Genomic DNA, 17,738 nt, shown 5'->3' with positions numbered 1-17,738 from the left:
TTCCCATTGTACCTAAGAGGCCCAAATGGCTCTTCAGATAAATGATTCTAATTGTGACTTGAATGACAATTATTTATGCACCAACTTTTAAACTATATATATTCTCATACCTGAGATTTTCAGGAAAAAATTCAGATATCTTAGGCATCTCTGCTTTAGAAAACATGATCTCTTCTTTATCTAGAAAATAAGCAGATGAGTTAAATGGGTGATTGAAGTTGTTTGTTTTTTTTTTTTAAAGACAAATCTCACTGTGTAGCCCAGGATGGTTACAAATTCATGATATTCTCTTCCTTAACCTCCCAGATGCTGGGATTATATGGCTGAGTCAGAGTAAAGGTTAAAAACCATAATTCAGATTCCTGTGATAGAAACTGTTGGTTTCCTACCTCAATTTCCATTGTTCCTTCTTTCTTTACTTAACTAAGTTCAATTTTATTCAGAGTAGTTACATTTCCCAGCTTCTTTTGCAACTGAGCTGTGGTCATGTGACCAAGAGCTGGTCAATGGAAAGTAAGAGGAAATTCTGGATTCCTATTATTTTCTGCCAATAGTAATTCTAATAAATAACTCCCTAATGTGTTGCAATTCAATTAGAATGGAATTTAGCCTAGTTATTAAGACTTACAAGGCTCCTGGTAATTTTACTAGTTGATCTTGTTTTTACTATTTATTGGCATCCACTAAAAGTCAAATTTATAAAAGTAAATATATGTCTATGATTTTTATACTATAGCCCCAGTAGCTAGATTACTACCTAGTTCCCCCTGTATATTTGCCACCTAAATGCAACATAAATGCATGCTTGTTGAAAAAAATCAATGAGTAAAAACAGTATTCTGTCTTCAGTACATACATATATACATAAATAGCACTATATATATATATATATGTATATATATATATATGTATATATATATATATATATATATATGTTGATGTTGATGATGATGATGATAGGAGGTGGGCTGTAGCTCTGTGATAGAGTGCTTGCCTACCATAAGCAAGGTCCTGGGTTTAATCACCAGGACCTTGTATGGCACCATGTATGGCAAAACAAAATGCAGAGAAAAGTAATATTGGCCAGGGAAAGCAAATAAAGTTAAGGTGTACAAGACATATTCTTTGTCATTATATGATTTACCTATTGAAGGAATCATATATAGTTGTCAATTTCCTTTATTTATAAAGGAGCTATTGTATTGTTTCCTGCTACAAGAAAGATCTGTAAATGTAAAAAGAATAAAAGATATAAAATGTTCAAAAGTTCTCCAAAGAAAGGAGAAAAGTAAGTAGCCTTTGAATCTAATTATTTATAGTTTCACATCCTTCAAAATAAGACGTCAAGTTCAAAACATCAAACTGACATTTTATTTTTGTCTTCTGTCTCTCCAGGTGCAGGACTAAATAGAATTGAACATAAGGCCATATACACATGAAACATGAGTTCTAAAATTAAGCTATATTCCTAGCCCCAGCTCTAGGAGACACATTCCTGTTTGGGAACCATGTGTTAACCATTCCCTCTTTCTGGAATACTTTTTCCAAACTATAGGACAAAATTCCTACTTCCTCTGTATTACATCTATCTATTCGATGAGGACTTCCCTAAATGCTTTCTACTTCTAACCACACTTTCCCTATTCAACTTATTTTCTGTTTCTCTCCATGGAATTTATTACTTATGGAATGATATGTAATTTACATATTTTTTGAGTTTTTCCCCATTTATTGTCTACTTCTCCAACAAAATGCTGCTTTGTTCACTAGTATATCTGAGGTGTTCAAAGCAGTGAGCAGTGCCTGGCACATAATAACAATTTAGAAAATATATATTGAATAAATAAATGAAATGTTAAGTGAGATTGCACACAGTTCTGGAAACTAAAGGAGTAAGAAAAAGTTGGAAGAAGGTGACAGAGTAAGCCCATGAGTAAGCTCATGGTCTGTAGAGCCTCAGAATGAATTCAGACTCAGAAAAATAACAGTTTTTAAAAAGAACATAGAGAATTGAAAAAAAGAATCAACTTCACCACTGTCTGGTTTATGCCAAATACACCATCCTTGAATTTCTTCTAATTATGTCCTTGATCAGTATTACGTAGGGGTCATACTGGATAGACAGAGTATCCAGCCAAGACTAAAGCAGGGGACAATATCAAAAGAAAACTTTCCTAGAAACTCTCAGACAAGTCAAATAAGCAAATGCTTAGAAACATTATCATAATATATGACTTGGTTCTGTAATGGCCATTTATATCATCTTAGAAATATTTCACTAAATTGTCTAATAGTAAGTATGAATAATATAATAATATTGAGAGAATAGGCATAATAGATTTCATCTGATATCCAAGCTCCTCAGGAGGCTAAAGTGGGAAGATTTCTTGAGCTCAGGAATTTGGGGTCAACTTGGGCAACGTGGCAAGACCTTATCCCTCCAAATTCACATATACACATTTCCACATGTGCACACAGACACACACACAGACACCCAGACACACACACACATATAGGGAGAGGTACTGAGAATGGATAAAACAGAGTTAAATCTTCATTTATTATAGCAAAAATTAGACAGATAATGTCAGAATTTGACTTTTTAAACAGTAGTGTTAACATGCCATTTAGTGATAGTAATGACTAGAAAGAACAGCTAAGTCAAAAATATTTTCCCCTAATGGAAACAGGAGGGCTTTTTTGTTCTGTTTTTTTTTTTTTTTTTTTTTTTTTCTTTTTGGCTTGTTTGTTCACTTATCTATCTTCAAGAAGGCAATGGTACTCACTAGATACTATGTTGAAAATGAACTATACAATTGTGGATGGGGATGGGAGGGAAAAACTGGGAGAGAGGGGTGGCATTGTCCAAAAAGAAATGTACTCATCACCTCTATAACCCCTCTGTAAAATGCCTTTATCATGACAATAAAAATTGTTTGCCCCTGAGAAGAACTACAGAAGGTATATAGGTAAGCAGTGGACCAAGAACTTACTATTAAGATAAAATGCTTAGTTATTTTAAAGTCTTTATTTACATCTTATCTGATAGCTTTTTGCACAGTTGAGAAATTCTGTTAAGAACAGTCATGGAGCCCTGTTCTCACTCAAGGTTCCAATGAAAGATCAACAGAGATGTCACTCAGACACATGTGGTCACATGTGCTCCAGAGCAGCCAAGACTTAGTGCAGGATCCATGAATAATGAATGTCCTTTTCTTTGAAGTTCCTAGCCAGCCTGTTAGAGGCCAACTGCTCAAACTAGCCTATACACTAGCTATCAGCTTATGTGAACATACCCACTCTCAATAAAATGTCAATATAAAAAGTGTGTGTGTGTGTGTGTGTGTGTGTGTGAAGGGGTGGAGTGAATAAGAGACAGTCTACAGAATCTGGAATATTCTTTCCCTGTTTATTATCTTTTCTACTGATGCTTTCCTTGGTTCTTTCAATAGAGCCCTGCCTATGATCCTCCAACTGAGACTCCTTGATTAAGGCAATGCATCCTCTTCAGTTCACTCCCCATACTTTCCTGCTTTTTTTCCCCCAGAAGTCCTCCTACAGATTTTTTTTCAGCAATGTGAAGTTTACTTCTGTATGTAAGGGTGTGTGAGCACACCATACAGGTGTAAAGCTACAGGATCTTTATATATCTCTTTTCCAAAAGCTACTCCTGGGAAGAACTTTACATTTTTATTTTTGTTTTTGTTTTCCTCCCAAGCAGGTTAAATCTGATTAATGGAAACATCTTTTACACCTGTCCCAAACTCTAGGCAGGCAGCTTGATTCTAGTGTAGCCACAGCTCACTTTACTATTCCTAGGTATGAAGCCAGCCTCAAGATATCTAAGTCCTTAAAATGATTTGTGCTAGGCTAAAGATGATGAGAGAAGCATCCATGAGAGAGGCATACTTACTAAGAATACCTCAGCACTTCTAACTCTTCACCAATCTTAGCCCTCGCCACACTCCTCCTCATCCCCACCTCTTCTTAGATCTAGATGAAGGATCATAAACCACCATCAATTTTCAGTTAAGTCCTTTGCAAATTCTGCAGGTCTACCCATTACCTTACTTTACATTATGATATTTATTGTATCTTGGAACCCTGGACATAAATTTCACTGTTGGCATCATGCTACACACACATTACTTTTATGATAATAATAATAAAGCTATATCCAATTTTGGAAAAATATAATGCATGAAAGGACATGTTATAAATACTAGCTCGGTGACATATTTCCTGACATCATTCCAGTCCCAGTGGGATGAGACTACTGTCAGGTCTCACCTTCTCCATGCTCAAGCCCTCAGGAGTCTTCAAAACCTTATGGTCCAGAGACTTGTTTTAAACTGAAAGCTTAATCTCTCTCTCTCTCTCTCTCTCTCCCCCAAACACACACACACACATTCTCTCTTTCTCTTTCTCTCTTCTCTTTCTGTCTCTTGTTTCATTTTCTTTTGTTTTCTTTCTTTCAGGAGATGGGGAGTCAGACATGGTGGTACATGTTTGTAATCCCAGCCTTTCTAAGGCTGAGGCAGGAAGATCTTGAGTTTGAGGCCAGCCTGGGCTACATAGAGAGACTTAAGTAAAAAGTAGATGAACAAATGTTATTTCCTCCTTGGTCAAAGGGTTTGATCAAAAATTGAGGGTGATAATGTTGGTGCACATCTTCAATGCCAGTGTCCCAGACATAGAGGCAAGAGGAGAGTTCAAGAGAGAGTTCAAGGCAAGTCTGGGATATATAGAGAGTTCAAAGCTAGCCTAAGCTACAAAAGGAAACTTTGTCTCCAAAAATCCAAAACAGGAGTCTGGAGGTCTGGAGGGAGATGGTGAGGAGAAGTTGGGGGCTAAGCAAATTCTTTTTCTTTTTCTTTTTTTTTTTTTTTGGTCCAGTCGTGGGGTCTGAACTCTAGGCCTGGGTGCTGTCCCTCAGCTCTTCAGCTCAAGGCTAGCACTCCACCACTTGAGCCACAGTGCCACTTCCATTTTTTTTCCTTTTTTCTTATGTGGTGCTGAGGAATCGAACCAAGGGCCTCATGCATGCAAGGCAGCGCTCTACCACTGAGCCACCTTCCCAGCCCAAGGCTAAGCAAATTCTTGCATAGAAACCAGTTTTAGTGTTCCAGTGAAAAGTCCAAGGCTTAGAGAGTCACAACAAGTGTGCTGTCATAGTACAGAGAGTTTGGCCAGAGAGGAAATATCCAGGAGGCTTGGTTAAGGAGACAGATTTGAGTACTGCCAGAGTCTGTAGCGGCACAGTGGTGGCGGCAGCTGCTGCTGCTGCTGCTTCTGCTGTGGCCACCATATCAACAGAGAGAGCCTGGGACCAAGGCACCAGAGGCTGTGTACTTGCAGATTCTACTCACCACCTGCAAGAACTGACAAGGAGTGGAAATCTTCATCCTGCTGACCACAGATAGTCGCAGACTGTGGATGGCCCAGAAACCAAGGGAAAGGTATGAGTTTCCCCAAGAAATCCTCACTCCTTCTCATGGAGCAGCGGTGGGAAGGTAGCCTTTCCCTCACCACTGGAGAAGAACTCCATCTTTGATACTGACAAAGACCCAGCCAGAGCAGCTAGCACATAACTCAGGCCTTGGAAGAAGACAATAGGAGCCATTCAACAGGTCAAAGGAACCTGACTGTGGGGCTCAGCTACATCCAGGTGAACGTTGCCATTCCCAGGCAGGGGCACCTCCGCCCATGGAGGAGTGACTTTCTTCACTGGGTAAACAGAGCCAGAGGCTGCCCCTACTCACTGCAGCATAGGCAGCAGACTCAGCTGCAGGAGGGGTAAAAGAAAAACAATTGAAACTCAGTAAACATAAATTCTGGGAATGGCTCCAGGCTGGGCTGCGTGAATGTCTCAGGAGCTAGTATCTCAGGGAAAAGCTACTGATTGCTGACAGGTCTCAACCCTATTCACAACCTAGCCCAAACAACTCCAAAGCTAGAGGAAACAGCCATCTCCTCCTTTTGTGATATTCAAAGCAGGTCTCCCTCCCACTGAACTAGCCTGGGAGGAGGGACATGAAGTCCCTGAGAAGGCAGAGCTTCTTTCTGCCTGCTCAAACAAACTGATTCAAGAAACCAATCAAGCCACAGGAAAATCAAACATCACAAGCAAGCCAAAGACTCCACCAAGGGACTGGTTATGGACATAGGGAAGACACAAGATCCATCCCCACTATAAAACAAACAAACAAACAAAAACCACAAAACTTTTTTCTACCTGATTTAAAATAAAAAAAAAGTTTCTATTTTTTCCCTCATTTTTATTTTATGTGTGTGTGTGTTTTTTTAATTCTTTTTATGGGGGGGGGCAGGGGAAGGATGAGAAGGGATGGGAAAGGGAAACAAAGGAAGAGGCTACAATGCTTGATAAGAAATGTACTCATTATCTTGCCCATGTAATTGTAACCCCTCTGTACAGTATTTTCACAATAAAAAAATAAAAAATAAAAATAAAATTCTTTTTATCTTTGCCCTTTTGGTCTTTTTGTTTTGTTTTGTTTTGTGTTTTTGCATGACTTAATTGCTGTTCTGTTCATCCCCAGATTATATACCAGTCTTTGACTATTAGACCTTATCCTTCATTGTGTGTGTACTCAATTCACAAACTTTCAGCCTTAACTCCTTTAATTGTAGTATTATTTCTTTACACTTATATAATTTTTAAGTGGTACATTTTAAAATTTTTTATTTTTTACATTTTTCCTTTTTCTTTATTTCTCTCCTCCTTTCCATCTATCTTTTTCCTCTGAATTTAGGTCTTGGTTAAATTCTCTCCTTTTCCCTCCCACATTCCTCTAATCTTATTTTCTCCCCACAATTCTCCCTAAACCTATTAATTTCGGGTCTGTTGACTCCTTCTTTGTCTTTCTTAGATCATTGTCCCATAGTAGTTTATTGTTGAACTAGATTGTATATGTTGAACTAGATTGTATCTGTACTTATTTTGACTGCATTAAACAATCTGTGCAACTACAGGGCTCTGGTTGATGCTTGCCTTAAAATGGTGTTCTAGCATAGAATTCATTTTGCTTTCATATGTAAATGGTGAGAACAAGCTGGAGAAACACAAGAAAAATGCCAAGTCCAGGTATCTCAACTCCTACTCATGATAATCAGGCAACAGAGGAGTTAATGAATAATCCAGAGGAGAGTTCCCAAAATACTCTACAAACACTACTGGTAAACATGCTGAATGAAAAGATTGAAAGCCTGCAAAGTGTGATAGGGAAACCTGTGAGTGTGATGAGGCTAACCAAAGACTAGTACAGGAACTAGTGAGCATGATGAGGCTAATCAAAGATTAATACAGGAATTTCATGAGCATGAGAAAGCTAATCAAAACTTAATACAGGAATTGCATGAGTGGGATGAGAATAAACAAAGATTAATAGAGACACTCATGGAATCCACAAACAGAAAGCTGGGGGAATCCATGGAGGCCACAAAAGGAATGCTGAATGAAGCCCAACAGAAGGAAAGGGAGTCCAATGAAACGATAACTAACCAACTAAGGGACTGGAGAATGAACACTAAAACCAAATTAAGTAGGTAAAGAAGTCCATACAAAATCTAAAAAAACAAATCCTCAAAGAAACTGCCTGGTTAATAAGTGGGCTAAAAGACTTGAAGAGAAACTTCTCTGAAAAGGGAATAAGAATGGCCAATAGATACATGAAGAAATGCTCAAGAATTCTAGCCATAAAAGAAATGCAAATCAAAGCAACATTGAGATTCTACCTCACCCTAGTTAGAATGGCTATAATCAAGAAATCTAATACCAACAGATGCTGGAGGGGGTGTGGCCAAAAGGGAACCTTACTGCATTGTTGCTGGGAGTATAAACTTGTTCAACCACTTTGGAAAGCAAGATGGAGGTTCTTCAAAAGTCTCCACATAGAGCTTCCCTATGACCCAGCAATCCCACTTTTAGGCATTTACCCAAAGGATCACAAACAAGGCTATACTAAAGCTACCAGCACAACTATGTTTATTTACCATAGCATTATTTACCATAGCTAAGATATGGAACCAACACCAATGCCCCTCACTAGATGAATAGATCAAGAAAATAGGGTATATAAATACAATGCCTCCATCAGAAAGAATGACACTGCCACATTTGTTAGGAAATGGGAAGACTTGGAAAAATTTTATTAAGTGAAGTAATGCAGGCCCAAAGAAACATAGGTCCTATGGTTTCGCTTGTCTGCAATAACTAGTATATGTCTAGGACAAGCAGAAAAGCTCAAAAGCTATGTATATATGACCATATAAGATGATGCTAAGTGAAATGAACCCCAAGATAAGAGACACAAGAGGTTTTTATCTTTCTTGCTCTTGTTTCTAATGTATTTATAATGTACTGTGTGATTTTTTTTTGTTTCTTTTGTATGTTCTTCCCCCATGGTATAACCCCTGTTTTCACTGTATTTGATTCTGGTGCCCTGCATCTTGTATGTACAGTTTTCTAATTTGGGAAGGGAAAGTGAAATAACAAAATGCTGAAATAAGGATACAGGTTGACCTATTGTAACAATGAGATGTACAAGACACTATGTTGAAAACAAACTTTACAACTTCCAGGGGTGGAGGAGGGTAGGAGGGAGGAGGGAAGGGAAGGGATGGTAGGGGAAAAACAAAGGAGGAGGTAACAATTCTCAATAGGAAATGTACTCATTACCTTACTCATGTAACTGTAACCCCTCTGTACAGTATTTTTACAATAAAAATATAAACTAAAACCTCCCAAAACAACAAAAAAGACAATCTAAAAGAATCACCTGATTCATACCCAATGCTGAGGATGGATATCAAGCTCAGTGGTGTCTAGCCTGTGTGAAGTCATAGGTTCAATCTCCAGCACTAACATAATAAATAAAATAAATAATGTAGCTCACACTGTGGAACCTTTTTCTAATCTCTGAGTAAGTATAGTATTATCCAAAAATTCAAGCCTGAATTTTGGGAAGCTCAAAACATGGTGCAGGAATTTAATGGAACAAAGTCTGTTACTCATTCTCTTTTGCTAAAGTCACTTTAGCTTCTGAAAGCTCAATTTTGCTGTCTGTACATTGAATATAATGCCCACCATGAAGCTGGAGCCAGTGAGAATGTATATGAACTAGAACAAATATTTATATGGTGTTTATTATGTGCTTAATATTTTATGCACAAACTCCTTGATTTTTCATATCCTTTTAATTTAGGAGCTCTTCACTTGTTGCCCTGCTTTCCCCATCAGTTTTAGCTATAATCACTGAGGCCCTCTGGCAAGGGCAGACAGCACACTAACCCACTTCCTGCTCATCAAGAAGGAGGCTGCAACTGGTGGTGCTGCTAGATGGTCATGGGCCCTTGCATACCTTGAGTCCTCTGTTATTTTCTCAGATCACATGGCTGGTTCTTGTTACTGGTTTATAAATAACTATGTTACTTTTGCTTCTCAGATGTTTTGAATCCCTGCCTTAAACCCAAGCTCTCTTTTTCAGGAGCCTTCTTGCCCTTGCTAATTCTCCCCTACTCATGGTCTTTTTTCCACTGGAACCTGTTTGAATCCAGACCAATCTCTCCCTTTACCACATCAGATATCACCTCCCCTACCACCCTCTTGAATTCCATCCCTTGATGTCAATTAATTTAAGCTTGGTTATTCTCTATTTTGCTAGAGTCCCTTGTCCTTAAATTCTCTATGACAGGCTCATGGTGAGACTGGCCCTGCTAGTCTGTACCTGCTGTATGTACCTCTCTTCCCTTCCTTGTGGTTCTGTGTTGGTGAAGTCTCATTATTCTCTGTGCCTGAGCCCTCAGTGAACTTGAAGTCCTAAAGATCCAGACCTATGTTTTCTAGATCTTAGTGTCCCTAATTCCCAGGAGCACTTAGAATTCATTAGGAATGAGGAATATTTACTTTGAAATCCATGGGATTTAGCCATCTTCTTAATGGTTTCCATATCCAAAGTGTTGAGCCGAATGTCCACTGTGAAGTGGTGATAGGGAATGAAGTCCCTGCTTCTGCAGTGGTCGCACCGATGAGCATTTTCTTCTAAAAAGCGGGCACATTTCAAATGCATGGCTATCTTCTGGTCCTTGAGCCACAGCTCATAGGCTGTTTTCTGCATCATAGGCCTGCAGAATCTAATGATGTGACACTCGATCACTTCACCTTCCATTTCACGGAGCTCTTCTTGTTCACCACGAGCTAAAGGGAACAGGAAGGGCTTTTCAGCCAGGCAGTGGTAGCAAATCAGCACCTGCTACCCAGGACAGACCAGCTCTTTAATCTAGATGTCACCTTAACTAAAGGAAATTCCAGGAACTACTTACCTAAACTATCCCTGGGCTTCAGAGACAAGGAGCGATAATGCACCTCAAATGAGGCCACGTTAGGTTTCAGAGCCAATCGAAGATCTTTGCTATTCCGGAAACAATAAAAAATGTTTGATTCCACTAGGGTAGCCAAGGCCTTGATCATCATCTTCATATTCCAACAGGGGAGAATCTCAAACAACAACTCTGTAGTGAAGGTCAGGCCAACAATTGCAGCACATCTCACTAACATTTGGTGGGAAAGGCTCATGCTATCCAGCTGAACCAGAGAGATTTCTGCAGGCAGAAAGCCATACAAGAGGGAGCTAGTTATCTGTCTTTATCAGATGCATTCTCCAGGTAGACAACTGTCCTATGATAAGTTTCTCGTAGGCAAAAAAACAAGTCAAGCTGGGAGCTGGTGGCTCATGCCTGTAATCCTAGCTACTCAGGAGGCTGAGATCTGAGGATTGCAGTTCAAAGCCAGCCCAGGCAGGAAAGTCCGTGAGACTCTTATCTCCAATAAACCACTAGAAAACAGGAAGTGGTGCCATGGCTCAAGCGGTAGAGTACTCGCCTTGAGCTGAAGAGCACAGGGACAGCGTCCAAGCCCAGAATTCAAGCCCCACAACCGACCAAAAAATAAATAAACAAAAAAAATTGAATGTTTTCTCTTATTTGTGCTAGCTAGAATGTACCTTTAAAATTATAAGTAAACACACTGGGTGGTATGCAAGTGGTTACACATAAATTAACTGAAGTATAATAGACTCTATGAAGAGCTTAAATAGTATAATCTTTTAGAAAAACTAGGTCAAAGCCCAACAAAATCAACACCAGGAAATGGGTACATCCAAGAGTTGGGGTAGGGCCAAAGGAAGAGGGAAAGATGAATGAAGGAGGAAGGGGAGAGAATGCAGTCAAGAATTCATTGTATATACCACAAAACTAAGAAAAGTAAGCAAAGAGATGCATGCAGGGGATGAGAACATTGAAGGAGTGACACTGATTAAGATGCATTGTATTCATAAATTGCTTTGTTACGTGGCACCTCCTCCTTTGTACAACTACTTAAAGGTAATTAAAAATACTTAACTAACTCATAAAGAGCACTTGTACTGGTAGTCAAAAGATGCAGATGTTACAATCTAAAAATAACATGTCAAAAATGAGACTAAATGATTTAGTAGCACTGCTTTTGTGTTAGAGTATGACAAAGATGTATGAGGAAAGAAGAGGTCATGGTAGACCTTGGAAGTCAAGCCTACCAGTCCTGTTCTTTGTAGACCTTCTACAAAGTTGGTCTCCTCTATTTTCTTAAATGGCTCTCCTTTTCCCAAGAGCCCATCAGCAATAAGGCCTCTTTGTCTCTCTAAGTGCCCCAGAGATTCATTTACTCTTGCAGCAGATATAATCATCTACATATCATGAGCCAGAGTTAGAGAGTTCATAGCTCCAGTCTCAACTTCTCATCTAAGGTTGAGTCTCATAGCTCACATGGCTTCCTGGATATGTATGTGTGTGTGTGTGTGTGTGTATGTGTGTGCGCACGTGTGTGTGTGTTGCTGGTCAATTGGAGTCTCATGAAATTTCTTTCCAGGCTGATTTCAAACTGAGATCCTCAGATCTTAACCTCCTGAGTAGTTAGAATTATAGATGTACATATATATATATATATATATATATATATATATCTTCTCTCTCTCTTTCTCTCTCTCTATGTGTGTGTGTATATATATATATATATATATATCAGTACCTGGCTGACTATATTTTTTACTTTCTTTTTTCAGTGGTGCCAAAATAAACCTAGGGACTTGTCCATGTTGAATAATACCACCGAGCTATATCCCCAGTCCCTTTGCTCACAGTAGAAGCTAAACTACTCTTTCTCCCTTACTTCAGGAGACACAGAAAATGAAATGTCACAGAAATGACATTTGTTTGAAGAGTGAGAGACTGAAGCTGTCCCTAGGCCATTCTTAAAAACATTAAAATTGCCGGGTGCCAGTGACTCGTACCTGAATTCTTAGCTGCTCTGGAGGCTGAGATCTGAGGATCGTGGTTCCAAGCCAGCCTGGGCAGGAAAGTCCATGAGACTCTCATAGCCAATTAACCACAAAGAAAACCAGAAGTGGTATTGTTTAAAGTGGTAAAGAGCTAGCCTTGAGCAAAAAAGCTCAAGGATAGAGCCCAGTGCCCAGGCCCTGAGTTCAAACCTCATGACAGACAACAACAACAACAAAACAAAAACAACCATTTAAAATTACTGACTGATAGTAGGTGGTAGAAAATACCTTACATTTTCTTTCTTCATCATTTCATTTCTTTTTCATTGAAAATGAACTACATCCCATTCTACAATGACCTGAATAAACATTTGTTCAAATCAGAATCCAGTAGTGGTAGAAAAAACAAGCCTACCACAGACCCTTCCCCCAAATGGGGCAATACAAAACAAATAAAGAACGTATGTCATTATCTTCCTTCCTCTTTAGTCATGTCAGAAATAGCAAATGTAGAACCTACTAGAAAATTGATACAAGACAAATTGTCTTCACCTTTTAATGATGCTGGAGGTGACAAGTTTCTCAGCCGGACACCACTTACAAGATTGCAGACTTCTTCAACTCCATCATCTTTGTTGAGGCCGAATACATTGAATTCCCCTGTTGGCTTAGTGAGATTCCCTATGGGGTTAAGACAGAAGAAAAGTTGAGAGTCATTATCCTGTCTTCAAAACTCTGATTTTCCTATAAACTTCTGGATGGAATATACAAAAGAAAGGGAGGGTAGAGATGTGCGTTGTTTTGTCAAATATTTTGCAATGCTCTGTTCTATGTAAAATTGCTGTATGAAAACCTAAATTTGATTTATTCTCATGAAACTGTAACCCCTCTGTACAGTATCTTTACAATAAAAATATATATTAAGGGAGTAAAAAAAGTTTTTTCTTCTCACCTATCCCCCAAATAGTATTAACTGTCAGTGTTTTCCACAGCACATAGTTTTATAGAAGTTAGATCCATAATGAATTTAGGTTACTTCTCATAACAGAGTGATATATCTTGTATGCACATTTATATACCCACATTCAAATAGAAACAAACACATTATATGGACTGAACTCTAATTAGGACATGGCTACTACCAGAGGGTGTGTGTGTGAGACAGACAGATAGGCAGTCAGGCAGGCACACACACACACACACACACACACACACACACACACACACACGTAATTTAGAAAGAGAGAGATATTTTTATTTATTTATTTTTTTGGGGTCCGGTCGTGGGGCCTGAACTCTGGGCCTGGGCGCTGTCCCTCAGCTCTTCAGCTCAAGGCTAGCGCTCTACCACTTGAGCCACAGCGCCACTTCTGGCTTTTTTCTTTTTCTTATGTAGTGCTGAGGAATTGAACCCAGGGCCTCAGGCATGCAAGGCAAGCGCTCTACCACTGAGCCACCTTCCCAGCCCAGAGAGAGATATTTTTAAATGGTGAGGAAAAACTACTTCCTATTAATTTGGCCTCCTGGTACTCCAAAATGCATTCATTACCTGTTCCTCCACACATATAATATTTGGTAGCTGCAAGGCACTGTGAGAAGTAAGGTAGAAATATAGTGGTTAACATCTATAATTCTAGCTACTGAAGAAGCTGAAATCTGAGGACTGTGATTGGAAGCTAGTCCAGGCAGGAAAATCTGTGAGTCTTATGTTCGATTAAATGCCAGTAAGCCAGAAGTAGAGCTGTGGTTCAAGTGATAAAACAGCCAGCCTTGCACAAAAAAGCCAAGCAAGAGCACTAGGAGTTAAGCCTCAGTATACACACACACACACACACACTATAAAGCCAAATTCCTCATCTCCTGAAGAGATCAGTCATGAATTCAAAGAGCAGAATGACCAGACAATAAATAAGTGCCAAGTGAGTAGGCATAAACAGTAAGTGCCAGATAGTGTATATCAATAGAGTATGTATTTATTAAGGACTTTAAATACATCATATCTTATGAAGGCTACAAGTATGAATATGCATGCTTCCAGCCCTCCAGATACATGAAAGCTAGGAGGACTTATGTACAAATACTAGGAAGCATGACTAAGAGCCAAACATCAAAGAGTAATGTGTTACCAACACATGGGATGATTAATTCAAACTTGAAGCATTCAGAAAGCCCTCATGGCTGCTTTTTAAAGGATGAAGAAATATGCCAGTGGAAAGCAGAGAAGAGATCTGGGCAAAGCCACAGGGGTCTCCTAGGGAAATGTGAATCAACCAGCATGTGGCGAGTACAGTGTGTTGAAAGTACAATGAATCAAAAGTACAGTGTGTCACAAGTACAGTGTGTCAGATCCTGGTGGACATGAATGTGAAACCCTACTTTGTGAGCCCTCTAGGGAGGACATTTAACATCACACCGCGAAGACTGGTCTTTATTCCTTAGACCACAGGTTTCTGAAGAGGCAATTATTTGTAACCCAACCAATCTGTTTAGAGGCTAACTGCTATTATTGGATGTGGATCATCTGTCCAAAACTCATGTGGAAATTTAATTCCTCAAGTCATATGGTCATGATATTTGGAGATTAGACTTTTGGGGAAAAGTTAGGAGTAGATGAAGTCATGAGTCTTGGCTTTTCATGGTTGCACTGAAGTATTTGTAAGAGAAGGGAGAGATGTTTAAGTGAGCAAGTTTGCTCTGTCTTGTAAGACAGGGTTACTAGTGTGAGCCACCAGCACCTGACTAGTTCTTTTCTTAATTGAAGTGAAATTCACAAAACATACAAGTCATCGTTTTAAAGTATCTAATTCAGTGGCAGGTATTGCATTCATAATGTTGTACAACCATCAACATATCCCTAATATCACGCTGTTTTTCAATGCTTTGGAAGACACTGAAGGATTTTAAGCAAGGGAGGACCTTCTTGTTTGTGAAGCACTCATAACAAACACTGAATAAATGTTTGTTGAGCCAATATTTACATATTTACATATTTTCTTTTTTTAGTTAATTGGTTAATGGATTAGGTAAATAAATCTTTGAGTCTAAAAATAACCATTATAGGGGCTGGGAAGGTGGCCCAGTGGTAGAGCGCTTGCCTTGCATGCCTGAAGCCCTGGGTTCGATTCCTCAGCACCACATAAGCAAAAAGACAAAAACGGGAAGTGGCGCTGTGGTTCAAGTGGTAGAGCGCTAGCCTTGAGCTGAAGAGCTGAGGGACAGCGCCCAGGCCCAGAGTTCAAGCCCCACGACCGGACCCAAAAACAAAAACAAACAAACAAAAATAACCATTATAGCAGTAAAAGTCTATTAATAATCTGTTCTCAATTGTAATTCTAATTTGGTCAATTTGGTCATGGAAAGCCATTCGCTCCCTCCCTTTCCTTCCTTCCTTCCTTCCTTCCTTCCTTCCTTCCTTCCTTCCTTCCTTCCTTCCTTCCTTCCTTCTTTCCTTCCTTCCTTCCTTCCTTCCTTCCTTCCTTCCTTCCTTCCTCCCTCCCTCCCTCCCTCCCTCCCTCCCTCCCTCCCTCTTTCTTTTTCTTTCCTTCTTTCTCTCACTCTCCTTCCTTCCCTCCTTTCTTTCCTTTCTTTCTTCCTCCCTCCCTCCATCTCTCCCTCCCTTCCATCTTTCTTTCCTTCATTTCTTCCTTGCTTCCTTCCTCCCTCCTTCCCACCCACCCTCTCTCTCTTACCCTTTTCTGCTCTTTTTTCTTTTTTTCTGCTGGTGCTGGGGCTTAAATTTAGGAGCTGGGCACTGTCAAGCTTTTGTGCTCAAGGCCAAAAGTCTGCCATTTGAGCCACAGCTCCACTTCTGGCTTATCTGGCAATTAAATGAAGATAACAGTCTCACAAACTTTCCTGCCTGTGCTGGCTCTGAACTGTGATCCTCAGACTTTGCCTTTTGAATAACTATGACTACGCTTGAGCCATTGGCACCCAACAAGAATTGTTTTTGTGTTGTTTTTAAATACAAGTGGTAGTTTTTATTTTCTGGTACAAGTTTGTTTTATTTTATTTTTTGTGGGACTAGGGTTTGAACACAGGGCCTTCTACTTCCTTGACTGATGCTCTATTACTTGAGCTATGCCTCGAGCATTGCTTTTTACTGGTTAGTTTGAAGATGAAATCCTGTGAATTTTCCTGCCTAGGCTGACTTCAAACCATGATCCTTAGATCTAGGCATCCTGAGTAGCTAGGGTTACAGGTATGAGCCACTGGCATCTGAATACTAAGTTGTTTTTCTTAAAATTCCAACTAGCCTCCTTCAGGCCATCACACCACGCGTCATCCTCTATAGTATAGGAACCACACTGAGCTAACAAGTTCTGGAAGATAAGTGATCTTACACTGTAGGTGACATATAAGTCCTTCTTCAGTTCTAACTCTGGCCTTAAGATATTTTCCAGTGTTCGGTCATATCTCTTGTAGGTTTGCATTCTTTGGCCCAGTTCAGTTTGCCCCAGGCTATGTTAAAAGTGTTTGTTTGTTTGTTTGTTTTTACTATTTCTTGCTTCTCCCAAATGCTCTGACCACACAGAATCAGCCTATGGAATAGTCCTCATTCTTGCCATTCTCTTCGCAGATGGACCAATAACAGAAGTACATTGTAGGAAAACACATTATTGTGAGACTTACTGAACATGTTATTCCAGGTCACATTTGTCTTTTCCTCAGACTCTTTTTGTTGGAAAAGGAGAATTCTATGATTGTCGAGGTTTTTTAACAATTCTTCACAGTAATATGGAATTCCACAGCTTCCCTCTACCAGGTACCTGAATTGACAACAAGGAAAACTGTTTTTGTCAAAGAGCCATCTTTTAATCAAAGCCGGTGGCTTGAGCTTGTAATCATAGTTACTTGGGAGGTGTAAGTTTGGGGATCATGGCTCTAGACCAGCCCAGGCATCACATTAATGAGTGTCTGTTATCCCAGCTATGGCAGAAGTACAATGGCCAGGAGCAGTGGTGAGGGTCTGCCATCCAGGTGACTCCAGAAAGCCCAGGTAGGAAGATCACAACCCAGGCTGGTCAGGTCATAAAATGAGATCTGACCTAAAATGGGCTGAGGCATGGTTCAAGAGGCATAGTGCACAAAACCCTGAGAGTTCATTCCCCAGCACCACCAAAACAATGTCTTTTAGGAAGGAAAGTTGAGTTTTTCCAATACTTGAAATTACTCTGCTTTCATTCTCCATTTATTTGTTTTAAAGTTTTGGAGATTTTTTTTAAAGTTTTCACATATTTATTTATCATTATTATTCTTTTTTTCCCCCTCTTGCTGGTCCTGGAGCTTGAACTGGGTGCTATCTCTGAGCTTTTGTGCTCGAGGCTAGTGCTCTACCTATTTGAACCACAGCTCTACTTCCAACCCTTTGTGGTTAATTGGAGATAGAAGCCTCACAGACTATCC

At 39.6% G+C, this 17,738-nt stretch overlaps 1 protein-coding gene across 2 annotated transcripts in view; it reads right to left on the bottom strand.

The window, feature by feature from the left end:
• The window catches only part of Adcy10 (adenylate cyclase 10), a 75,500-nt gene that overhangs the window by 13,598 nt on the left and 44,164 nt on the right, over positions 1-17,738 (bottom strand). Inside the window, exons 17-22 of one of the 2 annotated variants that reach the window (XM_042677371.1) lie at positions 16,965-17,101; positions 12,885-13,013; positions 10,342-10,620; positions 9,926-10,216; positions 7,523-7,525; positions 111-180 (exon numbers count right to left, since the gene is read on the bottom strand). In XM_042677371.1, coding sequence (XP_042533305.1) covers positions 111-180; positions 7,523-7,525; positions 9,926-10,216; positions 10,342-10,620; positions 12,885-13,013; positions 16,965-17,101 — 909 coding nt within the window. The remainder of the gene's footprint in view (positions 1-110; positions 181-7,522; positions 7,526-9,925; positions 10,217-10,341; positions 10,621-12,884; positions 13,014-16,964; positions 17,102-17,738) is intronic. The other variant, XM_042677370.1, reaches the window with a different exon arrangement.

The sequence above is a fragment of the Dipodomys spectabilis genome, unplaced genomic scaffold, assembly GCF_019054845.1.
Source record: "Dipodomys spectabilis isolate Male_0828 unplaced genomic scaffold, ASM1905484v1 ptg000036l, whole genome shotgun sequence".
NCBI classification, from domain to species: Eukaryota; Metazoa; Chordata; class Mammalia; order Rodentia; family Heteromyidae; genus Dipodomys; species Dipodomys spectabilis.
This window is presented reverse-complemented; position numbering and strand designations above follow the sequence as displayed.